This window comes from Colletotrichum orchidophilum (assembly GCF_001831195.1).
Source record: "Colletotrichum orchidophilum strain IMI 309357 chromosome Unknown Scaffold_162.1, whole genome shotgun sequence".
Classification (NCBI taxonomy): domain Eukaryota; kingdom Fungi; phylum Ascomycota; class Sordariomycetes; order Glomerellales; family Glomerellaceae; genus Colletotrichum; species Colletotrichum orchidophilum.
The window spans coordinates 64,976-90,739 of record NW_019173118.1 but is presented as its reverse complement, the minus strand read 5'-3'; the positions used below and the strand labels follow the sequence as shown (position 1 = coordinate 90,739).

The 25,764-nt window shown below is 53.5% G+C and overlaps 5 protein-coding genes across 5 annotated transcripts; 3 read left to right on the top strand and 2 right to left on the bottom strand.

Moving 5' to 3' along the window:
* Positions 1 to 11,473: 11,473 nt before the first annotated feature.
* CORC01_12707 (uncharacterized protein) lies at positions 11,474 to 15,241 on the top strand (the record flags this gene model as incomplete). Its single annotated transcript, XM_022624325.1, has 2 exons — positions 11,474 to 12,967; positions 13,235 to 15,241. The coding sequence occupies 2 exons, from the start codon at positions 11,474 to 11,476 to the stop codon at positions 15,239 to 15,241; spliced, it is 3,501 nt and encodes a 1,166-aa protein (XP_022469187.1).
* A 780-nt stretch (positions 15,242 to 16,021) lies between these two features.
* On the top strand, positions 16,022 to 17,372 carry CORC01_12706 (Tpt1/KptA family RNA 2'-phosphotransferase; the record flags this gene model as incomplete). Its single annotated transcript, XM_022624324.1, has 2 exons — positions 16,022 to 16,525; positions 16,698 to 17,372. 2 exons carry the CDS (start codon positions 16,022 to 16,024, stop codon positions 17,370 to 17,372), a joined length of 1,179 nt encoding a protein of 392 aa, XP_022469186.1.
* A 430-nt stretch (positions 17,373 to 17,802) lies between these two features.
* CORC01_12705 (uncharacterized protein) lies at positions 17,803 to 19,347 on the bottom strand (the record flags this gene model as incomplete). Its single annotated transcript, XM_022624323.1, has 2 exons — positions 17,803 to 18,914; positions 19,134 to 19,347. The coding sequence occupies 2 exons, from the start codon at positions 19,345 to 19,347 to the stop codon at positions 17,803 to 17,805; spliced, it is 1,326 nt and encodes a 441-aa protein (XP_022469185.1).
* A 775-nt stretch (positions 19,348 to 20,122) lies between these two features.
* Positions 20,123 to 21,182, bottom strand: CORC01_12704 (uncharacterized protein; the record flags this gene model as incomplete). Its single annotated transcript, XM_022624322.1, has 2 exons — positions 20,123 to 20,760; positions 20,846 to 21,182. 2 exons carry the CDS (start codon positions 21,180 to 21,182, stop codon positions 20,123 to 20,125), a joined length of 975 nt encoding a protein of 324 aa, XP_022469184.1.
* Positions 21,183 to 21,813: 631 nt separating this feature from the next.
* Positions 21,814 to 25,162, top strand: CORC01_12703 (WD repeat domain-containing protein; the record flags this gene model as incomplete). The annotated part of the gene is made up of 5 exons (XM_022624321.1): positions 21,814 to 22,393; positions 22,449 to 23,078; positions 23,128 to 23,697; positions 23,745 to 23,837; positions 23,889 to 25,162. 5 exons carry the CDS (start codon positions 21,814 to 21,816, stop codon positions 25,160 to 25,162), a joined length of 3,147 nt encoding a protein of 1,048 aa, XP_022469183.1.
* Positions 25,163 to 25,764: the final 602 nt, after the last annotated feature.

The following is a 25,764-nucleotide window of genomic DNA, read 5'->3' as shown; positions in this document are numbered from 1 at the left end:
GTACGAGTTTCCATTGAGAAAAACAGGCACAAGCGGTCCTCCGTTTCCAACAGACACGACCCAGGTAAGATGTAATACCGAGAGGTGGTCCGGCAGTGAGCCAATTGTTTCCAGGCGCTCCCTCCACCGCGCGATCCTGGCCTCATCACAGTTGAACCGTTTGAGACGAAGCGTCCGCCGCCGCCGCCGCCACGGCCGCCGCTACCCGAGACTAGGTAGGGTACTATGACTTTGGTGACGCGCCCACTCGAACCTTCCCACCACACCAAACCACTCTCTTGGTAACAATTTCTTAAACTCTGAGTGGGTGAGCTGTGCTCTCTATTGTATTGTTTTTTTTTTTTTAAAGTTGGCATCTGTAACCCGATCACGACAATCATTTACAGGGAGTGGTCCACGGCGGACAACCCCTCCTTTTGCCCGCGCAGGACGAGGAGCTTCTGCTCTGCTCTGCTTTGCTTTGCTGCCTGACGAGAACCTGTAGGATGCCATGGAACATTCCCATCTGAAGCTACCTCGTCTACACCCCACACCCACTCCCCCCCCCCCGCACTTCATCTTACTCCCCTCTGCACCTCCCTCCACCCCCCAGTCCTTCGCTAAACGAAATACTTTACGACTATCCTGCCCACACTTCCACCAACCAGACACCCCCAACCCCCCCCCCTCCCCGACCCAATCTTTTCCCTTTACCTCGCACAGTTCCGGGAGCCCGCTCCGGTGTAAATGCTTAAATCAGTGGAAGACGAGCTAGCTCAGAAAGCTTCTCAGAGACAGAAACCAGGGGTCCTTTTTCTTCTTGTCTTCGAATAGACGAGACTTCAAGAGCAGTCGGTAGTTGGTCTAGCATATCCCCGGAATCTCGTGTTCGTGAACCAAGGTAGTCTGTACAGTCCGCCCCCTCAAGAGGCGTAGAAGTGGTAATAGAGAAATAAGACACAAAACGGCGGTGCGTGGAAAGTCCCGTGTCCGATGAGGAGTGTTCCTCCCCCGTACGCCCGCCCGCGCCATTTTTAGACCTGTTCGGACCGCGTGGAGGACACTTTTGTTGCGATTTTCCTACCCAATACGGAAAGTCTTGCTCCAACGGGCGTGGTCTACTATGGATTGGGGGCTGACGAGGGAGGCTTAGACAGAGGCTCGGTTTCACTACCTCTATCGACGACTCGGTCCACGAGAATTTCCGTGGCTCATCATGTCTTTTGGATTAGATGTTTAAATGTCGTGGAAAAGGCCATGCTATTCGCCGCTAGGGCGGGCTAAAAGGCGGAGAAGACCACGTTGAAAGCTTGATTGAAGAGGCCGTGTCTCATATAGTGTGAGATTTAGAGGAGGCACCCATCGGAAGAGGGCCTTGAGATGTTTCAAATTGAGGTGAGGTGAGGTGAGATGGGAAAAGACTCTGCCCCGGATCCCCGACGCCGATCTCGTTGAAGCGGGGACCGGGAGGAGGGGAGGGGGCCGCCGGGTGGTGCGCGCCGGCCGAGACCCCGCTTTTTACGTTTGGATGTGCCGGCCTGGCCCGCCGCCGTCGGTCATAGCTGAGAGGTGAAGATTTGGCGACTTTCTTGAGTATCCACAACTTCTGGCGCTAGAAATTTGGGTTGAATGTATCACTTTTCTTTCCTTTGATGGGGCTGGATATTATGTTTGATGTGATTTTGTTGGCGAGCTAGGAGGAGCGGACCAAGCCAGACAGCAGATGAACAGCTTGCTTTGACGTAGGCGGGGGCGGTTACCGGATTCCAGCGTCCCATTGTAGTTCTCCACCATAGACGTCTCTCCGGCGGCTAGACTTCTTCTCCTTGCTCTCCTGCCTAGGTCGTTTGTTTATTCTCTCTCTGTGCGCTGGGGTTTGCAAGGGCTCAGTGCATTAGTCGACTATTCAGGCCGTTTGCAGCTGTCCTTGCGTTTACGCCTAGATCAATTCTACAGTCGTATGGTGTTCCCAAACGTATTAGATTCCTCCATGTTGAAACCCAGGTTCGAATTTTCCCCTTTCGTGAAGTCAGTTTTCTGCGCACCTTTTTATGTCAAAGTTTTACTGGGCTTTTGTTAATGTGCTGGGCATTCGTGTACTCGATATTACTAGGTTGCGCACCAGTGGTTTCCTGCTATTGCTTTTGTAACTGCGGAACCAAGGAGAGTCGATCTGCTTCGCGATGGAAAGGTTCCCTTGACCCTATGTATAAAAGGGACCATTTACGGCGTTAAATATCTTGGTTCGGCCCATCGTTGTTAGACGTATATTCTAATCACATGAGAAACAGAGCTTCTGATAACATGTTAGTCTACAGAGGCCAATGAAAGCCACCTACTAGCACGACAGCTGCGGCTCACTCTAGATAATCGTCCTTCAGCACGCCTACCGGTTGCCTTCCTCTCCGCCTTCAAGAACATCGGCCAATAATCTAGCGTAGCAAGACATCATTATTTGGCGCACTTACAAGAGAACAGAATCAATAGGAACTAATTTAATGAGTAACAGCCTCAATACCATTCCGTTATAGAACGATGCGCATGTCAAGAACAACGTCTGACGTATCTATCTGGACTCATCCCCAATCGTCGTCACGGCTTGAACTCTCAGCCAAAACCAGCAAGTCGCTTCTGATTGTCTCCGCTGAAAAAGACATGTATTTTGATGACGTGTCATTTCAGCCTCGGCGTTTCTCTGCGATTCGAATGGCTATTCGGATTGCTAAGTAGGATTCTCGCGGATTTTCAGAGAGATTGTGGCTACCGGTACATGATCCATGTCCAGGAAATTCAATCAAAAGTCTTCGGGTTCTCTCTTCAATCTACAAGGGATTCTATAAGATAGTGTTAACTAAAAATATTTAAAAAATACTTATGAGATCACAGTAATACGCCAGCCAATATTTCCGACTTCGTGCCGAGGCTTCAACGTTAAAGCTCTTCGTGAGCTCGAACCTAGTCTTGTATTAGACTGGACCTGAACACCTTCCGGCCGAATTAAATGAATGAATCGGTTGGATATGCTCTTCATTCTGTCAATAGATACCACCGGTGAGGAAAGACCGATGACCGGGCGACGAGCACGAGTACCCAATTTCTTCAAAGGATGGGCAGGTTCACCGCCAACCACGAGTCACATGGAACTTTTTCAGGAATAAGATGACGGTACAAAGGAGTACAAAAAGTTAAATGACATGGAAAACACTTCGTTTGGAGCAAGATGTCCCCCCTAGACGGAAATGACTTGTCCATGGTCGTGGTTTACCAGGTATCATCTTTCTTTACTCATAGGCGTGAACTGACTGGCTCTGATAGAGGCATCTAGATCCAAAGTTGGCAGTCGCCATATCCCTTCGCAAGTACTGAAAGTAAATCTGTCAGTAATATCATCATGCTAATCTTAGTCAGTGTTCCTGCAAAAAGGCCCAGAGGTGCAACTCAGGTGAATTCACCCCCTTTTTAATGGCTTGATATCCAAAAACACTCCGACGAAAGCAGAGAACAACAGGACATGAAGCCTACATAAAATGAGCAATCTAGCAAGGTTGTAATTACATTGATAAAGACTGGAATCGGGGAGATATCGGTCTTGCCTATTTCCATCTCCTTTACAAGCAGTAAGTGAGACCTCAAAGGCCCTCCCGGCGCTGTTTTGGTTCATACTAGACAGTCGACTTCTTTCATTCCATACTTTCTCGTGGAACTTGGAACTTGGGCCACGTTCATTTGCCAGAAAGCCCAAATATGCAAGAAAGAAACTATTTAAGTCCTGTATGTATGGCAAGTAAGCCTGACGTCAATGCTTCTGCCACGCTGATTCTCTCTGCTCCCCGCTGATTCAGAGAGAAATACATACAAATGGGATGTGAGGAAGGAAGGCTCTAATCTACCCAGCTGTCTATACACACCTCCCTCACTTCAAGAGTATCGGGAAACACTATTATTTTGGGCCATCACCCAAAATATTCAATATCCATCCCAGAGGCGGACGTATTTCAGACAGCGGTATTTGAATGCATTTCGGAAAAGATTGAATCTTGCCCCTAAGCTGCCCAGTTGCGATAAAGTTGGAAAAACATCTTGGACGAGTCTAGGGAGATACAAAGCAACTTCATATCGTGATGATCCTATCACCTACGGCTGTTCTGTCGTCTCGTGATATGCGTCTTTCCCGCAATACGGCGATTGTGAATGCTAATGAATAAGAAGGCATCCTTCCAACAGAACCCTTGACCTGGCTGATATCATCTCTCTTTTCCGTTAGTCTCAGTCTCAGCCTCGGATTCCCACTATCCTTCTCCCTTCCTCTGTACTTATTCTCTTGGTGGGGTAATTCACGACAACCCGAGTGTTTGTGGGAGCGCAAAGCTAGTAAGCCCGCATTGCCTCACATCAAAAACTTGAACAACAGCCGTTGTGGTGCTAACACGGATTAGGAATACTTAATAACTCCAAAACACCAAAGGTCGTTTCACCCAGCCCTTCTAAACCTGAATTGACTACAAGATTGCAAGTCGACATAATTTAGAAGCTCACTGCGTTGGTCACATACAACGCGTGGCTACCAGGCCCACATGATCATGTCAGGAGGCGTAGGCCATGATGCTGACAACTTCGCGGTAAACGAAACCTTTAGGCGCCGCTTGCGTGTCGAGCCTCAACACAAACCATGCTTTACACGTTGAATGCTACACACGTTGAATGATGGAAGTTTTGCTTAGCTCGGTCACCTTCCTGGTGACGTCTTCGGTCAACGGTCGACGCTGGAGTATATATTGATGTAGTCCAGTATCCCAGGGCAACCTCCAGATCAATACTGTATAAGCCAGGTCAGTGAGATCTTTGGCACGTAACCTGCCTTGTCGCGCAATTTCTACCAATAATAGTACCTGAAAAAGACGACGCTCAAAGGCTATAAGTGACCCTGCAGAGTATCCTTAGTATAGGTACTGACGAGCACCAAGACCAACACATGTTATCAAATCCACCTTGAAAATGTGTGTTAGTTCAGATAGGTTTCCTCCCTTTCACAAGTCAAAGTCGAAACCCAAACGGACGACGCATTCTCAATCTTCATTCGAAGACACTCGTTCAAGACACCGTCAACTGGCAATCGAGCCATTGCCCATAGTTCTTTACTCTCCAGAGCGCCCAAACCTATGTCTTCAGACAAAGTTACATTTCCCCCTTGGGCTGAGAAGCAAATCACACTCTTGACTTTACGTGCTCGACTATCAATGCTCTCCCGGAAATCTGTCTCTCCCCACGAAGCCTTAAGATGATAAGCCGCGGCTGGCTTATCCTGAGACATGTACTTCCTACCTTTATGATTAGCCTTGGTTGATGAGGAGCTGATCTCGTTGGGTGTCAAGTCAGACGCCTGTGGTCATTGGCATTCGTGGCTGCAACAATTGACCACCACGCCCGCAGACGAGCCGCAGACGGCAATACTCGCCAAGACGAATGTAAAGGCACCGTGAGCGGGGACATGGACGAAAATTTTTCATTCATCTCGGTGGATTACCACCAAAGCCACGTCGGCTTTGGCTTCTACTAACATGCCTGGCTTGAACTCTATCAACTCTATATCCCTGGCAATTCCTCAGCTCGGTAAACTTAGGAAGCACTCACGCGGAGTAATGCTTGTCATGCTCAAATAACTCAATCTAGGCAGATAAGAAACTCGGATACCGAGAGCCAAGCGTACCGGGACCAAGGAACATCAGACTCCACAGACCCGACTGGGCATTGAACTGGGCATTGACATACTCTCGCGAGGGATGTCGTGGACATGGTCAATATCTTGGCAGGCGCCGGGCGATTGCCAAAAAAATAAGAAAAAGGGAACGATGGTGAGCTTCGAACCAGCCAACCAGGCACTCGCAGCAGCCGATTGGCATCAAGGTTCGGCTGTGCGAGTCAACTTTCCAGACGGAACGCCCGTCCGCCCGCCCACGGGCTTGGTCATCTGAGATGACACCCGGATTGAGTTCCAGAAACGACGCTTCCTGCCGACCCCTCCTCAGACGTAAAGTTACAATATTTTTCACCTTGCACCGTAGTCAGCGATGGCCACCTCTTCAAGTGTATGTAGGCAGCAGAGTCGTCATCAATTGCTCCGCGGGCAGGGGCGCAAACAATAGCACCGTGCGACACAATTGCGTAGGTTTGCCTGGCAGAAGAGGAAACCTGTTCGGCGACGCAAACTGAGATGAGCTAGACTGTCAACCGTGGACTCGCATTTCATGGTTCGTCCGGAGTAATAAACACACGATTCAAGAAGTAGAGGACCACAGAAATGTTTCGTTTCGTTCCGCACATTCGAGATCCGTGGATGAGGGCCGGAAACGGGTCCTAGTCCCTCGGTCGTGTTTGCTTACCTGGGATATGGTTGCCGACTATAATTGAGGTTTCTATTTCACCGGAATGTTTACCGAATTGTTTCGGGGTCCGTGTACAACCATGGCATTGCCAACCCAGGGCCCGTATTCTGAAAGCAAAGGTAGGTCCAAATGCAATGGAAAGCTGCCACAGTCACTTCAACCCTAGTTTGAGATTCCTTTATGTGGCCACTTTGTGGAATTACCACACGTGGTGAATGTATGGCTCCTAAGTCCTGAGCTCTTCAACTCATTTTGCTGACGCGCAACCACCAGGCAAGAAGACCGTGCGGCTGCAGGTATCCCTGCTCGCTCGGAAGGAGGAACAACACAATATTGGTCTCCTCGCCAGATCCGAACCACCTCTGTTCCCATAACGGCCCTGTTGCGCGGTTGTTTTCGCCAAACGGCGGAAGAGGGTTGCCAAAGGACCCAACTGGTTTCATATTCGAGGTGTTATGTTCATGATTGATAATCAAGCCCATCCCTGCGTGCTACGGCGGTCGAAAGGAAACCTTCTTCTACGCAGAGAGAAGGGGCTACATATTACAACAGCACCTGAAAGTTTGCAGACCCTTTAAAGAAACTGTCCCTTCTACTGTACCCGTAGTTACTTGACTGGACATTCGCGTGAGATCAAGATTCCAGTCGGAGGGCCATGCCTCTTCCGCCATTGCCGTAAAGTGCCGCGGACAGCGCCAGTCGAGTCGAACAAATACTCCGGGCCCCCTATCACAGCCAGGATAGAAAGATCTTTGGCCGAAGAGGCAACGGAACTTGCGTTTTCATGAGATATGCACCTTCTACCGCTGCCTTCTTGGGTGGGCAGCAGAATTAGTTCGGAGAGCATGGTTTGGTCTAGCGTCGCACGACTGAAGAAATGCAATGCATGTCTTGTTTGATGTGGTTGTAAGGTTGAGACAGCGTCGATGCCGAGTGTGAGGTGGCTTTGGAGCCACAGGAAAGCGACGGCCTCTGGAAGGTGACGTTGCAGCCGAGCTTTCGCACGACTGAGGACATCCAAGTTCTGGAGCCTAGGGAATTTGTTGCTGGCCGTATCTGTATCCGTATCGTACGCTATACAGATATACGGGTATGGTAGCAGTATTGTATATTCCTACCTTGGCCCAGCTTTGCCTGGCTGGCGATTCTGTACCTCATCGAAGTCTCATTCGAGTATCCTAGTCGTTAGGCCCCCGGTTTGACGGTGATCGGCGCTGCTCTCGTTTCCATTTCATAGGGAGAACAAATATGAACCAGGTTGAACCCATGTTTGCTTTGCGAGGAAGCCAACAATGCTTCTCATAATTTACCAGCAGCGAATGCCAAAAACAAAGACAGCCAATGGACTAGCAAACCTTTTTTTTTTTTCCTTTCTCATTTTTTCAAAGTGGCAGCGCATGGATTAAGATCTGGCTGCACATTGGCGCAGATATCACGGTGGCGGGTGTTTCGGTCCTCCTGCATGTTGGGAGTCATGTCAATGGTGATGACCTGCAGACCCCTTGCGACTGCATGTCCGGGGGTCTGCATTCCGTAATGTCATTTCTCTCCGGTCTAGCATGCCGCATGGCACAATGTTAGGACTCGGATCGCAAAGTGACAGGTCGGCGCCGTCGCTGGTGGATTTCGAGGAGAAGAGCTCGAGCCTCGTCCCATGTTGCATTGGTGCCGACTAGTCTGGACGAAACAGAGATTAGTCGGGGAGCACCGAGCGCAAAATGACACAGGCATCTTTGGCAGGCAGCTGTCAATCAGACGTCTGCTTTTGCGACCGCCGAGCCCCCACGAGTTCAGGTGTGTAGGCAAGAGGGTTGTCAGCGAGGTATCGTCTGTTGTCCGTACGGACAGGTCATCCCAGAGACGAGCCCGATATTTTCAATTCTCGCATGCGCTGCTTGGATTTCGATGCCAGGGTATATGCGAGCCGAAAGCAGCTGCATGCCTTTGAATGCCCCATGGTCTTTCGATCGATTTTGGTACGTAGCCCAGCCCCCTATTCTGCCGGCGGGAGAGAGGAAGGATTTGTGTATATTTCCTGCGTCGTACCTCGCCGTATGCGCGTGTTGCGCAGATGTAGAGTTACAGATGGCAATCGGATTCCGTGACTCTGAATCTTCGAGCAGTACAGAGTTGCGGCGCTGCAGCATCGATGTTCCATGTTTGAGACAGGCACGAGTGCGAAGCCCGTGACCTTTTTGGCTTGCTATGGAGCTCAAGTCGGACCAACGCTAAGACGACCATCAGCGGTAGTTTGGCCGAAGCTCGAGCCTGGCTTTGAATCGGTCGAGAAGCCATCCCCTATTTCAGCTGGGTCAACCAGCCACCTCGAATGGTCGAGCTATGAGCCTGTAAGTGACATCAAAGACCCCTGGAGGCTTGTTGCCCGAGAGCCGCTAATCCCTGTTCTCGCAGCTCATTTGTCCTGATTAAGGTGCTGGACTTCCCTGCGGCATCTCCACCAGAGCGGTCTTGGCTTTTTTGTTTTCTAAACGGCGGGATTCGAGGCATTTGGTCTGGTGAGAGGGAGTGAGGGGACCATTTTGAGCACACAGCATCTGTATTCGCGCTGATGTTGAAGAGCAGTTGAAACTGATCCAGCTGGACATATGAGCTAGGAAAAGGCCACGAAAGGAGGAGAGCCAGTGCCGCTGGTGCGCACCCATAAGTTCCCAATGACATAGTGTAGCGGAGCAGATGAAGAGAGCGGTGTGTTGATGATTGGTCCCTTGACCCATTTCATTGCTCGGCAACGAAATCGGAGGGACAGGTTGGCCGGAGGGGAGGCGGGAGCGCATACGGCCCGCCATAGGGATCCACGAAATCCATTTGCTGGCGGCTTCTGGATGGTGGTTTGCCGCATTGGAGTGGTGCATGTGTGGATGTGGTCGATAGGTGTGCAGCTCCTGGTGGCCGGGGTCGTCAGGCGAGAACGACGGCTGAACCACAGGGGCATCAGCCAGGAGCCGGGACAGGCAGTGGAATTGTGAAGAGGTGAAATGTGCTATGTGCTTGCAGCATGCCAACATGCCAGGTATCTGTACATTCGAGAATCGAGAGGGTGGTACCGTCGAGAGGCAGTTGGTGATTGTCAGCAAAGCATGACAGGCTTGAGACGAGGTTAAACAGAGTTCCGAATGGGCGGTAGCATTCGCTTTGCTGGATCGAGGTACGAAACGTGCTTTGCTTTGCATCGTGTGGAGGTGTAACTGTAAGTAAGGTAGGAGAAGTAGATAGGCAGGTGTACCGTTAGATGAGATGTAACCATTGTAGTTGTTGGTTCTCTCCACAAGTACATGTTGCAACTGGCACGTACCAGGTAGTAAAGATATCGACGGGTGCTCGATAGACTCGGGCAAGACCAGAGGGAAGTCATCGGGATGATGAAATGGGTAAGTACGCAGGCCAGTTGAGGTTTCCAATAAATTCCCAGTGTAGAGGTACCCGGGCTCCCTGTGAACTGTACAATGTTAAGATGGGAAACAAGAGGGAAAGGGTCCAAGCTGTTCTGGTCTCGCCGCCTTGCCCAGGTTGAAAGTTACAGGATGAGGTATCCATATCCACATCCACATCCATATCCGTTCGTACGGAGTACAGACGGGTATCTGGAGCACGCAACCTGGACCCTACGAGCGCAGAATTGCGGTGGCCGACGAGATACCTGAGGTACCTTGCTCTGCCGGGTCCAGGTAAGGTGTGTTTCTCTCCGCAGATGAAGAGAAGACGACGGAAAGAGCAGACGAGGGAGGAGGTGTGAGTGGAAAAGACATGTCGACGACGATCCACGACCAACTCCCTTTTCTTGTCATGTTTTTTTTTTTAACCTTTACCTTTTTTAAGCTTCTGTCCCATCTTCTTCTTGTCTGTCAGTCCCCAAATCGACGGCAACTCTCCTTCTCCCACTTGTCCATCCATCCGACTGCCTGGATTGGATCCAGACTTGACCTTTTGAGGCAAAATCACACACTCACACACACCAGACGAGGAAGCCGTTGCTTGCACACCCCTCCTTCTCGATCCGCAATCGCACTTGTTCACGACGCTCCTTCCTCCCAATTCTAATACTAATTTCGAGCTTCCGCTATCGTCCGCTCTCTGCCTCTTCCGCTCCTTCAACCTCTCATCGCTCACTCATTGTCGTCCATTTCCGGCCCTTCCCGCGCATACAACTGAGTTGTCCATCGCATCGAGAACGCCGGGCGTCCACCATCAACACTTCTTGGGTTTCCTACTCTTCGACCAACTGCGACAAACCTTTAATACGCACGCACGCATCCGCTCCCTACTTTATCCCCCATCTGCAGCAGACGAATACCAGCTCCCACGTCGCTAATTCTCACTCTCCCACACACACACACACAAACACACACACACCAGCACACACACACGTACTAGCACGAACCACACGACGACCAGTGAGACACTTTCCGCTAAACGCCGACGTGCATACGCGCATACAAATCACCTCACCCGAACGAACACCTGATGGACGATCGGAACAGGCAACTTGTAGCACAACAACAGCTAATTCCTAATTAACGAGAGCAACGATCTAATCAAACGGCCGCGAACTACCTACGCGACACCACCGGGAGGATACCAGCGAGGTACAGGAGAAAGGCCGTTTGGGAATCTGGAGATTAGAGACCTAACCACTAGAAGGAACTGCAACAACGAACATCCCAGAGTCACAAAATCTGCAGCATCGCAGAACCACAAAAAAGAGGAACCGTTGGGAGACGAAAAAAGAAATAACGACAACGGTTATCAGCAAAACGAACACCTGCAGGCGCACACGCCACCAATCGACCCGTGAACCACAGCAAGACCTTTTGCCATTTGGACGGGTGGATTCCCAGAGGAACAGCCCTCAACTCGGGTGGACTGGGGTCAGTCAGAGACAAACAGCCCAAAGAGCTCAACCCCCGGCGCAGGCAGGGAAACTGACGAAGAAAAGAAGAGGGGGGAAGACGAAAAAAAGGAAGAGGAAAAACAGACGAGCCCCGGCCAGACTCGCAGGCGCAGCGACCGAAGCGAATTGAAAGCGGACCCCGAACCTGGATTTCCTGACCGATCAAGCAGAGACATCACCCCTTAACCCCCCCTACGCGACCATGGCCACGGCCACAGCAGCACCAGCAGCAGCACCAGCAGCACCCACACTCGCACCCGCAGTAGCAGGTGGTTTCGAAGTTGCGGGCCATGCCCCGACTCTGAATCCCACACTCTCTTCTGCTACGGTATCCGCATCCGCATCCGCGTTCGCGTCCGCGTCTGCGTCTCCTTCATCCTCATTCTCTTCGCAAAGTGCTGTTGCATTCCATACTCCCTCACTTTCTGCGACATCTTCAGCAAATTCACCCTCTTCACCCTATGATGCACATCGGCTGAGCCACAACTCGTCCAAGCTTCCCGCTTTTCGATTCGCCGACTTACACAAGCAATACCAATCCACACGCCTAGTGCTCCCCTCACTACTGCAGCACATCCCGCCGTCGCCTGTCTCGCCTAAATCGACTCCAACCTCCAACGAAATTCACTCGGCACCGACCACTGGTACCGACGCCTTCATCGACGCCGTCACTGCTATTGGCATTGGTATTACCACTGAGACTGACACCGCCTCTCCCACCACCCTGCCAACAACGTCAGACCTGCAGCTGCACCAACAGCCGCACCAGCAGCCACAACAACACAGCGCCGACCCGGAAAACAACATCCCACCCCAAAACACCCATTCGACTTCACTTCGACTGCACGACCGCCGCCCCTCCCATCGTCAATTGTCGCAACTCTCCCCCCGTATTTCGAGCCCCATTCACGAGTTGCCCGAGTCGCCTCCAAAGCTCAACCCGCGATCCCGCGCATCAACCTATCAGGTTGCTACCCAGTCGACCCCTGCAACTTCAGCCACCTCAACTAGACGGCCCGCGTCTTATCCCGACCGCCCCGTCATTGTTCAGTCCATCTCATCCCACGGCAACGTCGCAGATCCCAAGACACTCGCCCCCCTCTCCCGACTGCAAACTCGAAGAGCGGCTGCATACCGATCCCGCGAGTCAAATGCGACCGACATTGAGTCAACACCCGTAGAGACCGATCGCCTGAAAACCTCCGACACACCCGACGACGTCCCTCAACCCCCAGGCGACAAAACAACAAAGGACTGGGCCCAGGGACAGCGCGAGCTGATACTGCCAAAGACTTTGCAGAACTCGAGCCCGACAGATGAGAAACGAAAGTCAATAGCCTCGCGACCCCCCGTTTCCTTCAAAGCCACTACCGCCAGCACCTCGACCGCCTCGGTGCGCGTGGCTCCCATCCGCTCCTTTCGCTCATCCGGGTCTCGTCGAAGTCTGGGACTCGACAGCAGCACCTCGACCATGCGGTCTTTTGACTTTGGCGACGACTACGCCGACTCCAATCAACGCGACCGCACCCTGCGCGCCCTCGAAGGCAGACGCGACGACGATTATTCGCAAATGACACCGCCGTTGTCAGCCGACGCCGACGACACAACCGGTGACGTCTTTATGAAAATCGCTAGACAAGAGCCATCGCGCCGTGGCTCTGGAGATATTGCGCCAGCGGAGCAGCCAAGTGCCATAGTGAGTTTAGCCACCTTTCATGGGTTTGCGTTGTTGTTTCGGGAAACCTCTTAGTGCGATGCAAACGGCCGTGCCCTGTGATGGCTAGAGTCTGTTCGCCATGATATGAAGCCGCCTTCCCGTATTTTTGCTCCATCTTTCCGCTCGTCACATACTTTTTCTCCTTCAATTCCCCGTTTGGATATGATAATCCGCCGCGACTTCTAGCGCTGCTTCATTTCCCGCGTTCCGGTGACGCTAATCCTGGCGTCCTGGACACGTTGGCAGAGTTTCGCCATGGACGACCGTGAGCTTACTGACGACGAGCAACAGGCCCGTGTCGCAAGATCTTCGCATCGCCGACCCCTCTCCGCAGCTGTTCCATTGTCTTATCATCATCCCGTCTCCCCACCTCAAATCAGTCGTCGTCTATCCGATCAGCAAGAGACCTCCAAGAAAAGGATACGCCAATCGTCAGAGGATGACAGCGCCGCTGACCCTATGGCTCGCGCATTGGCGTACCGATCACCTTTGACTCGAGACCGGCCGTCGTCCGCGCATCCCGGTGAGGACCTTGGTCGCGCAAAAACTTTCCACCAATCCTCCTCTCGTTCGACCGTCAACACACCCCGGTCCTTCACTTTTCAAGATCCGATGGGAGAAAATTCTCCATACGCGAGGAGAAGGCCGTCGCTAACAGACAGCAACACCGGCTACTCTGCCCGCAGCTCGGCGTACAGACAATCGAACTTGTCTTATGGCCAGACCCGTACGTACAACTCTTCGCCCTTGGTCCCTAAATCGATAGAAGCGCCGCGCACCGAAGCACATCAGGACGCGGCAACGGGAGTTGAAGGAACAGAATCGACCGCAACAGCGTCGACAAACGCACCGTCGACAGTGTGGGATGAGTTGGATGATCTCAAGTCGCGCATCCATCGCCTGGAATTAACCGGCAAGCTGCCTGCGACCTCCGGCGCCGCAATGTCTCGAGCCTCTGACGAACGTCCACCTACCGCAACCAATACGACCATGTCCACCTCGCCGAAACGAGCTTCTGATAGCCAGCACCACCAGACCGATGCTGTCAGCACCACATCTTCGCAACGCGAGGTCCAGCAGCCCATCCTTCTCTCTGCTGTCAGCAAGTCCAAGCCGTTCCTCAGCGAGGAGGTAGCAAAAGCACTCGAGGTAGCTGCAACAGACGCCTTGGCTCTAGCCAACATGATGGGGACTGCAGGCCAACCGGGGCCCATCTCAAGCGGCGCTAGCACCATCGGAGTTGGCACGAATCTGACGGATCGTCAACTGCGACGCAAGGCTGACAGCATCTGCCGAAGCCTCACAGAGCTGGTTTTGGCATTGAGCGAAGAAGCGGCTGGCAATAAGACTGTCCAAGTCAGTGTGCCTATAACCAAGGACACGACGACACCGGTCACACCAACCATCAACAAGACCTTCATTGGCGGATCCGGTCAACGGCGCCCTAGTATTACGTCTGAGCAGCAGACCCTCCCGAAGCCCAATGCCAATACGGTCACGAGCCCTAGGGCCCTCTCCAAATACGAAGAGAGACGCAGCACTATGCTCAACCCGGCCTCGCTCCCCAGTCCCAGGTTCGCCCTTCCGCCTGGCACCATTCCTAGTACACCGGGAGACGGCAGCAAAACGGCGAACCGCAAGTCATCTTTATTCATTGGTCGGTCGCGTCGTGCTGTCACCGAAGAGCCTGAGGACGGCCGCAGGTCATCTATGCTTCTAAGGACCCGGAGAGCAGGCACAGAAGAGGCGGAGGATTCACGCGAAGCAGGTCGCGAGAATGGACGCCAAACCTCATTACTTCGCTCGCGTCGGGGGACTGTTGGCGGCGAGGATGAAGATGAATCTCGATTTCGCGCCCCGTCCCGGGCGGCTACAGAGCTCACCACACCGGCCCGCGCGGTCTCTCACACCTATCACTCAAACACAAACCCCAACGAACTATCATCACCAGCTTCTTCTGCTCTGCCTCGCAGGCGGTTCGGAGCTTCATCCCTCACTTCTCGGCTGGTTGCGCCTTCCACGCCATCGCTGGCGACGCGCCGATATCTGGAAAGAACCCCAGAACGCGAACAACCTTCCTCAACCGAGAAGGTCACCGAAGAACGGCCGCAACAAGTTGTTGCGCAGCCGCGGCACTTTTCTCTCAGTCATACTTCGCTGCTGAACCGGGCTAGCAGCATTAGCCGCAGACCGAATCGTGACAGCACGATAACGAATTCATCAACGGCTGCTCAGTCGGGCAGCTACCGATAACGTCTTTACGAATCACAGTCACACGGATGAATGTATCATAGATGTCTTATTCTCACGCTGGCGTCATTCTTGTTTGGCATATGGTAAAACCGCATGGGCTCGGCAGCGGTTACTCTGTACTTGTATGACAAACCACGACGGAAGGCCGATTGATTTGTTGGGACTCGCCTTTCCCCGGAAAAAAACAAGGCTGGAGTAGAGCATTTGTGTGTATCGAGCAGTCCATAGGAAACAAAAGGTTAAGGATAGAAGCATAGGATGCTTCTGACTTGTTTGGTCAAATCTGTTTGCCAGGGTCGATAAGCGATGTTGTGATATCATGTTATACTATGTGGCACCTCGTGTTTTGCATGGGAAATCTGGAGGCCATATTCAACTACGCGGACTTCGTGATGTGCTAGTTTGAGGGGATGGGCTAGTCTGGGGAGGTAAGCCTGTTCACGCTGCAATTGAGTTTTGCGAAATCGGCCAACCAGTTGTTGACATTTCGTGATTACGAAGCGCTTTGATCTGGACCCTGAGGTATGACCGTGCGAGGTAAACGTAGGATTGGGGAGTCGGTTGGCTGACAAGTTGACTCACCGGCGACGATTTTCAGAGCAAAGTCGAAGAAGTCTGTTTTACAGCTGAAGGGGGGCTTGGCCATTGGATGAGCCACTGACCGAAGGAGGGGGGTTTTTTTAAGCGGGCCTGGGCCCAACCTAACTCTGACTTCACGCATCAACCTACACGGAGGTTTTCTACATGAAGTCTCCCACACTTCTCTCATTCCATTCACACATGCAAAACCAACTCATCCGTTTTTTATCATCCAGACGAATTAGGAACCTCGCCTTCCGTGGTCGTGCTTCCGACAGACTACCACCAGGGGATCTGCTGCTTTTTCCGGCATCATACGCTACTCAGGCACGACCCCCACCCGCACCTGCAACAGCGAGAGGGACCATTAAGTGGAAGGAGACTTTGAACTTCCTGAGATTTTCCGGACCAACGCTGTTTCCTGCTCGCTCCAAGTCGTCGTGGGCTGGAGAGTACGGAGAGATGGCCGATCAGCATGAAGAGGCTGCTGTCGCGGCCGATAATCAGGCGGCGCAGCAACAGCCCCAGCAGAAGAGGGGCGGAGGAGGACATGGACGCAGAGGCGGAAAGGGAGGAGGAGGAGGCGGCGGGGGCCAGCCGAGAGAGGTATTGGTCTCCAAGGCGCTTTCGAAGCTTTTGAGGCATCAGGCTGAGAATGCGGGTCTCACGCTCGACGAGGGCGGGTATGCGCCCCTGGACAAGGTGGTGAGTTTTGAAGAATCTCTTCTTTTTCCGTATGAGAGAGGGAGGGAGTGGCGAAGATGAGGACCGGGGTGTGACCGTCCTGCTTGGGGAAAGATGATGGCTTTTTATTTTCTGAATATCAAGTCATCCAAGGGACAAGCAACAACGAACTAACACGATGATTCAAAAAAAGCTCGCATACGGCCCCATCAAATCCCTCAAGGTAACCTTCTCCGACATTCAGGCCGCAGTAACGACGTCGGACAAGCAGCGCTTCGCCCTCAAGCCCAACGCGGCGACGAACGCGACGCTAGACGAGACCTCGACGGAGCCCTCGCACTGGCTGATCCGCGCGAACCAGGGCCACAGCATCAAGGTCGACTCTGCCTCGCTCCTGACGCCCATCACGCTCGAAGCGGGTAACGTGCCCGAGGTGGTGGTGCACGGGACGTATTTCGCGTTTTGGAAGCAGATTGAGGCTTCGGGGGGGTTGAAGAGGATGGGGCGGAACCACGTGCACTTTGCTACGGGGTTACCCGGCGACGAGAGGGGCGTTGTGAGCGGGATGAGGAAGGATGCCGAGGTTCTTGTGTACGTTGACGTCGGGAGGGCGTTGAGGGAGGAGGAGGAGGGGGGTCTGAAGTGGTGGATTAGTGAGAACGGGGTTGTTTTGACAGAGGGGGACGGGGACGGGGTTGTGCCGTGCCGGTTGTTCAAGGAGGTTGTTGCACGGGAGGAGGGGAGCGGGGTGGGTGTGCTTTGGAAGGACGGGGAGAAGGTTGCGGAGTTGCCCGAAGGGTTGAGGATGAGGGCGCCGCCTGGGAAGGGGAGGGGTGGGAGGGGAGGGAGGAGGGGAGGAAAGGCTTGATGAGGTGATAGGAATTATATGACAAAAGCCAGAGATTCAGACCTGTCATTGAGGGAAAAGATGATTCCTGCATGGACCTGATGATTACCAGGTATTCAACACAGGCCTTCAAGTCCAATGCTCCAATTCTTCGTAGAAGCATATCCTTTTTATTTTTCTGAACTTCACATGGTAATAACAATACATTTAGCACGGCATAGAAAATAGCGGAAGTCGAAAGAAGCATTCCAACTCCCAGTGGAATCCATCAAAGCACAGCGATAACAGCCGCAGTTTCGGGATATCCCCAGGCCAACCGAGCTCAGCCCATCTACTGTCTCTCAGCCCGCAAATCTCCATGTACCTCGCACTTGTACGTGCCAATGATTCACATGAAGCCGTCGAGGAGCTCATAACGTCATGCTGTTTCCATAATAAGCCTCGCTTCTACTTACTTCGCTTTCCCCAACAAAACCTTCTTGGCCTTCTGCTCCCTCTTGACGACTTCCGCCTCCAGCCATCCCAGAATCCCCTCGGCCATCTTCTCCTTCGCGGCCTTCTTCGTCAAGATCTTCCGGACGGTGCCCAGATCGCCCGGGATACGCGGGCTGCCGTCAAAGTCGGCGCGGCCGTCCCAAAAGTTTTCGAGCGCGGGGTCCGGCGTCGTGATGTAGCGGGGCACGGGGAGGTGGAGCTGCGTGCAGAGATCCCGGACCCGCCTCTCGGCCGACGTTGCCGATTCTGGTGGTGTCGGTAATGGCGAGATCGCTGGCGTCGGCACCTGGGACTGGGTGGTGGTGATGGGGGCGCCGGCGCCGAGCGAGGGAGTGCTCGCCGTGGATGTTGTTGTCGACTCCACGTTGGTAGAGGCTGGTGATGTCATCACGGTTAGGGGTACCGTTGGTCTTGGACCATGCAAGGGCTCTTCGGATGAGGAAGACGGTTTTTGGTGACTGGAGACATTGCTATTGTCATTCTTGCCGGCGGCGACGCTGGAGGCGTGAGTCGGTGACGACGAGGGTGACCTCGGGGATTGGGACGTTGTGTCCTGTTTCTTCCTCGAGGCGGCCGCGGCGGAGCCGCTGCTCTCTGTCGGCGGGGATCTCTTGGAGGGTAGCACCGACCCGGACGAGCCGCCACCGCCGCCGCCGGTGCCGCCACCAGAACCACCAGCAGCATCAGCAGGCGCAGACGAAAAGTCGGCGGTAGACCGCCCAGCGGGAACAGCAGCAGCAAGCGCGGCGCTGGCGGCCGGGGCAAAGGGCTTGGGGAACTTTGGCAGCTCGCCCGAGGGCATCATGTGCCCGTTATCGATGAGCCACGCGCAGGCGGACTTTGCGGCCCACTGCTTCGCGTCCTTCTTGCCCTGGAATGTGGGACCGCCGCCGCCGTGGGAGATGTCTTCGCCGGGGTCCATGCCGTAGCCCGGCCGGGGGAAGACGTCGCCCGTGCTGTCAAAGGTCGCCGAGCACGCCCAGCGGAGCTCCTTGGCCTTGCCTAGGCCGGGCTCTTGGCGGGCTTCATCATTGAAGGTTATCTTTTGGTTCTTGACTTGTTGGAAATCTGTAATTTGTCTTTCAGTCAGCAAGCATGAAGAAGAGTTTGTGATTTCCAGAATGTGGTGTTTGGGTAGTTCTGGTTGGTATTGAGGAAGGTAGTTTTCCCAGGCCGGGATTCATAGCATCAGATGGGTACGAAATAAAGAGACAATAGAGAATAAGAGAAGGGTGATACGAATTGAGAAGAGAGAAAAAGAAGTACGAAATGAGCTTTGTAACTAACGATTCAGCAGGCCGAGCCAGTTCGTTTTGCCTAGGTCCGGTTCTGGTCGCGGGGCCGGGCGGAGGAGGATGGCGATGGCCGAGACCTCGTGATCCGTGAGCGGGGCGGGGCGGCCGTGTTCGGCTTCGAAGGCTTCCTTGCCGGCGATGTAGGAACGGAGGGCCGACCAGTCTACGTGCTGGGCGGCTGTGCCGTTTGGTGAGCTTCCCGCCATGGCGTGGTGTGTGTTGTGTAAGTTGTGTGTGTGCGGATGCGTGTTATCGCCTGCTGGCTGCGACTGTGGTTACGCGCGCTCGGGTATTGATTTTTGGTATCTTGAGGATGCGAATGATCTCGCGGGTAGCGATGATGGAGTATAAGAGGAAATGAGACGAATTCCAAGTGGAAATTGAGAGGAAAATAATGAGTGAGATTAAATCTCGCTTTAGAATGGGCTCTTCTTGTGGGCCAAGGCGTTTTGAGAATTGAGAAATGTAGGCAAGGGAGGTAAGTTGAGTTGGTCGACCGACTGAGGTTGTGAAGTGTTAATGAACGTTTGGTGGGGTCGCCGTCTCTGGCCACTTTCGACCATGGCGCGCGCTTCTTTGACGGGAGGCCCCCCAAACTCTGCCTGGTGACGACTTTGCGCATCTGCAATCTGCATCTAGAATGGAAGTCAAATCATTCTGGCAACGGTGATTCGTCCCTTTCCCCGCCTATCGCACACGTTACTTTTGAACGTTACTCCGGCCTGCTTTACAAAGACGGGTGGTAAAATTGCAGGCCTTGGCTGGGCCGACTTGAGATGACCTCGGAGAGACTTATATTCACCAACACTCTCTGCCGCTGAGGAGATGCCGTGACCAGCAGCAAACGTGGTCGAGGAGACAGCATCGCCAAAATGCTGATTTCATTGGCGTGATCCCACGAAACTTTTAGGGGGTATACTAACAGCTACCAAAACGCTCAACACCACGCCTTGTTTCTCGCGAGCCTGCCGCTCCCAGGCCTCACTCAAAGAAGCCTGTGCCGTCATCCTCCTCTTCCACCTTCGCAGGGGCCTTCCTCTCAGCCGCTCTTCGCTCCCTCCGGTTCATCGGCTGCTTGGCGTCCTTCTTCGGCTCCCACGTCTTCTTCGACCTGGCCACCCACGGGTCCTCTTCCTTGACCCTCTCCGGCCGCGTCTGTTGGATCTGCCTCGTGGGCCGCTGCGGCCGTGACTGGCGCCGTGCGGGGCCGTCTGTCGGCGACCTGCGATCGCGTAGCCGGTACAGCGCCGCTTCTCCCTCCGGCAGGACCTTCTCAACCGTCGCCCACATTTTGGGTCGTTCGGCGTGGAGGAACTGCAAGGCCTTGGGCTTCTTGAAGGGCTTCGCACCCGCATCCGCATCCGCATCCGCTTCACCCTGCTTGTCTTCCTCTTGCTGCTGCTCTCCCTCGTCCTTCTCCTCGTCTCCCTCCTCCTTGGCGTTCTTATCCTTGGGGTACAGACTCTCGTAGCGCTCCATCAGAGGGAAGAAGCGGGCGTAGGCGACGTCGACTTCGGCTACGTGGGCCTCGGCCTCAAGGCGCTTCTTTTCTTCGGGGTCCTCGGATTGCTGGAGCTTCTTGCGGAGCTGCTTCAGTAGTCTCTCTGCCTTTTTCCGTTCTGCAAAAGGAGAAAGAAGAGGAAGAAAAGTGTTAGCCGGTCCACGTGCTGGTAGCGAGGAGATTAAAGGCAAATAACCACGTACCAAAGAAGCGAACCATGTGGTACTTTTGAATCATGTTGCCTCTTCTCTTCTTGAAGTCGTGCTCCTCGACCCTCTCCTGCAGCGCATCCAGCTCTTGTTCCAGTTCATTGCGTTTCGTCGCGGGCAGCTGCTTGCCGCTCTGCAAAAGTCTCCTGATGGTTCTCGCGCGCGTCTTGTTCCAGTTCGTAGTCCCCTCCTTTGCCCTGGACTTCTTCTTGGTGGCCTTGAACCGCTTTGTCTCGTGCTCGCCGCTTTCCGAGCCCGATTGCTGCTCATGGGTGTCGTCTGTGATTGCCCCCTCCGAAGCGAGCTCGGAGTGTGCTCGTTTTGTGCCCATGTTCTGCCGATAGTAGATACTGATCGAAGCGATTGCGTTGTTGGGCTGTGTTTAATTGTGTTGTGTTGCGTGGCGATGTGGGAGATTCACTGCGGGTGCGGCGTGCAAGGTAAGGAGCCGACGGTGGCATCGCGAACTTCTTGTTCAAAAATTTGGCTCGTTATCGGCTGCGTGGAAGTTGCCGACCCCACCTGCAGTGCTTATCGGTCCCAAACGGGACTGGTAGTTTGACTGGCCCGTGCGCACCAATGACAGGTCCCAATTACAACGGCTCACTGGTCTGGAAGCGAAGCAATCCCGCCCAAAGCTTCAGCGAGGTGAGATGATACCTGATTGAATGCGACCACTGGCGCTGACTTTCTATTTGCATCCATCCCTTCACTTTGACAGTATTTTCTTGGCCGATCTTGAAACCATATTACGATTGGAAATCCCCCTTCAAATCGCCACAACCACGCAGCTTACACGGAGTCAGTTCATCCGGCACAGCTCACCTAGGTACCTTCCTCAGGCACCTGATGGATGGGCGCTCCCTCGACATTCATCGTCAATATAGGGGTTGCGTTTGAGCTATCCGTCCGAGACAGGGAGAGCCCAAGATTATCACAAAAGTCAGGCGCGTGCGGACGCCATGGATCGCCCGGAGCCTGGGCTGATCAAATGGTCGCAGATCCCCGGCTACGATAGCTTCATCCACATAAACCTGCAGCATCGCATTGTGCAGCTGTATGAGCCCAGTGGCCTTGCGCAGAGAGACTGCTTCGAGTATACGAGGTTGTCAAAGCATGATGACTTCCCAACACTTACTACCTATGACTGGTCGCCCACGGTTCCAGGTCTCTTGGCCGTCGGCACTCAGACGGGCGTCGTCAACTTGCTGAGGATGGACGACAACTCCAACGCCTACATTGAGTTGAATCTCAAGATGACAAGAACATGTCAGGCAGTGGCGTTCAACACCGAGGGTCTTCTTGCAGTTGGCTTGGACCGAGTGCGCATGGATCAGTGCCTACACATTTGGGATGTCAACAGGTTGTCGACGATGAATACGACTGCCAAAGGCTTTCCCAAGGACCTACACGCCTTTTCAGATCCGGCATATCGACTGGAGCCTAGCGTGTCAGTTTCGAGCGTCAAATTCTTTGAAGATAACCCAAAGACCTTGGTAGTTGGGATCAAAGCCCAAGGTCTGCGCATCCATGATCTGCGAGGTAAATGGCAACATCACGCTTTTCAAAATGAACATACTGATGTATTCAAATACAGAACCCGGCAGTGTTGTAACGTTTCAGACCAAGTGTAACAATAATCTGGCCATCGACTACGCTGACCAGAATTATTTTTCATCATCTGCACTGGACCAACCTGGCATCATGATTTGGGATAGGCGAGCAACGTCTCGGCCAGTCGCTTCACCATCTTATACGGGCGCAGTTGACGAGGACGACCTTCCGTGGGGTGGAGCCTTGAGACTCGACAGAGTGGTTGAGATGGACGACGATTCCTCCCTGAGCGAGAGCAAGCACTCCATCGTCCGCTCGCTTCGGTACTGTCGGGACCGCCGGGGTCTACTGGCTGTACTTTCTCGATCCGGCCAGCTAAAGGTCTTGGAGACGAACAAGGAGATAACGCATCGCGACATGGCCCTCGAAGGTAGCCCAGAGCTTCTTGAAGTTCACAAATCACACGACATGGACGTTCAATACGGCGACAGCGGCAGGAAGAATGATAGAATCGTCTCTTTTGACTGGGTGACGCTCGACTCTTCGGTGCTGCAGCCCCGTCTCCTCGTTTTGCGCGCCAATGGAACGTTTGAGATCCTTGAGCAACCGTCGTACACTTCCGACTATCTTTACAAGCTGACGCCTTGGCAACCACCACATCGTGGGCTGGAAGGTATGTATTGAAGAATGTTCATGGGAGAAAAACCACTCACATCGTGTAGAAGGAGGAGCGTACCACAAAATCATGGAATTTGAGCTATCCCAGTCTTCCGACATGCTCGGCCCCTTATTTGTCGAGGAAGCACTCTCCGACATTCCTATATTCGGCCCCGACAAGGCTGATGTCCAGTCTATTGTGGAAAAGACATTGAAATCAAAGTTTTCAGCAAGAGATCTCAACAGTAGGCTGATTGGTAATGGTAATAACTCGCCGGCGCCCCTCGACAAATCTCAAACTACCGCAGAGAAGTTACGAGCTTTGAGGACGGAGCTCAAGGAAAAGGCCAGGAAAGCAGAGAAGAACGGCACCGAGAGCTCGATTATGGAAGAATCAATCAGCTCGCTCGCTCAGCTGTCCCTGTCTACCGAGGGGCCGATCTCCTGTCGCCACATGCACGAATCCCTTCTTTCTCTGCCCTTGAAGGCTCAAGGTTTATCGACGGAGACACAGTGTCTTCTGGACCACGTCATGCTTCTCCGCGCAAAAGAAAAGTATCTTTTCGATTGCAACATCAATCGCGTTGTGGTATCTGATGATCCGTGGTTGAGATATATGTGGGATTGGATCGCAGGTGAGTAGCTTGAATGTGTTGGGGATCTTGTTGCTAATCTTGAGCAGATGCCGAAGATGCTGCCGCGGATGGAGGTATGAAATTGTCGCCACTCGACCTGAGTTACATGGGCGTCTGTACCATCTGGTGCGATGATTTGGGTGCGTCAAGAGTCCGCCTCTACTACTGCAATCGCGACTGACATGCAGCAGGTCGGAAGCCTTCATCCAGACTTCCAGAGGCGTCTCCGATTCCCGAGACGACATTGTGGGAGAAGTGCATTGGAAGTATCTGTAAGAAGCGACGTTTACCAAAGTACGAAGGCATCCACACCAAGAAGCCTTTCCACAGACAGCTTTGTCTAGACATTTGCGAATGGGGGGACACGGCGGCACACGAAGCCAGGGGAGCAGCGGCACATGATCCCAGTGACTACCCGACAACAGCACACACGATGGCAGCAGCCCGGGCTCTCTTCAAAGGCAATACGCAGGAGGCGATTGGAATCCTGAAGACGGCGAGCGTAACACATCCAGAGCTGCTATTCGTCTCCCTCGCCTTGCAACTTATTGGAAAGAGCAACAACTATCTTAACAAGGAGCAGCTTGATTTCGACGAGGCCGTGGCATCGAAGACGGACCCCTATCTCAGGGCAATATCGTCATTGATTGCCACGGGAGACTGGTTCGCCATCGCAAATCAAAAGTCCCTGCCCCTGTCAGATCGGGTCTATGTTGCAGTACGGAACTTTAGCGACGAACAGCTGACCAAGTGGCTCAATGAACAGGTCTCAATGGCTGTGGGTACCGGAGACATCGAGGGCATTGTTCTTACGGGCATAACGGATAGGCTGGTGGACATTTTCGCCAAATACGTTGAGAAGTTCAACGACTTCCAGACGGCAACGCTAGTCATGTCGATATGCGCGCCGCGTTACATTGATGATTACCGCTGCCTAGCTTGGAGGAACGCCTACAGAACTTATCTCCAACGACACAAGGCCTTCCTCCAGAGGACCAAGTTCGAGGTTGAGAGCACGAAGAAGAGCAAGCGCGGTGGGCGCCCTACGATCAAGCCGCCTTCGCGCCAGATTGCGCTCCGGTGTGTGTACTGCGATGCAGAGACGACTCTCGCTGGACAGGGAGGAGCCGGGTCGGGGCTGCCGCCTGGGGCGCCTGATTCACGAAATCCCCTTATGGCCACGAGCATAAATGCGGGAATCAGCTGTCCCAATTGCGGACGGCATCTGCCGCGGTGCGTGGTGTGTCTGGAGGTGGTGGGCGTCCCGAGATCTGACCGACCCGAGCATAATGGCGAGCCGGAGAGGTGGATGGCGGCCAACTTCCCAACGTTTTGCTTGAAATGCGAGCACGTGCTGCATCTGGACCATGCGAGGCAGTGGTTTACGAGGCACGTCGAGTGTCCGGTGCCCGAGTGCCGGTGTCGATGTAATTTCAGGGCGAACCCGGAGCTGAATTACCATTGATTACGAGCCGAGCGGGATGGGAGGATTAGAGAATGAGAGGATTGGGAGGGTAGAGGGCGTATCATGAACAAGGGTCCGGAATGCAAGCATGACTGCTGACGGGCGGCCGAAGATGTGCCCCGTGTTTCTTGGTTGTTATTATTATGTCCCGTGGTTGTGACGGAATACTTATGACATGATTATGTATCTGCATCCATGATCCGCCTGCGCGCCGTGGGGACTCTGGACTCTTGCAGATGGATTCTGGACTCTTGCATTCTGCAACGGGCGCGGAAAGGGTGTCGCGGAGATTTGCAAGGCCCTGGTCAGCATGTGTGCCGCACAGCCTCCTGTATGTGTGTGTGTGTGTGTGTGTGTGTGTGTGTGTGTATGTGTATGTGGTGTGCACACGTCGAACACCCTCGGAGCGATGACAGCCACAGATACGTCAATCGTTTGGTGCTGGATTGCATTTAACGGTTTCGAATGCAGAATTGGGCTGCGACTCGGTGAGGCCTGGACTTGTCACATTCGGCGCCCGTGCTGCAGGTTGATCGATCACCTGCACATCTTCCAGGTTGCGGGGACTTGACCGGTCGGTGGAATACTACCTTGGGGTATCC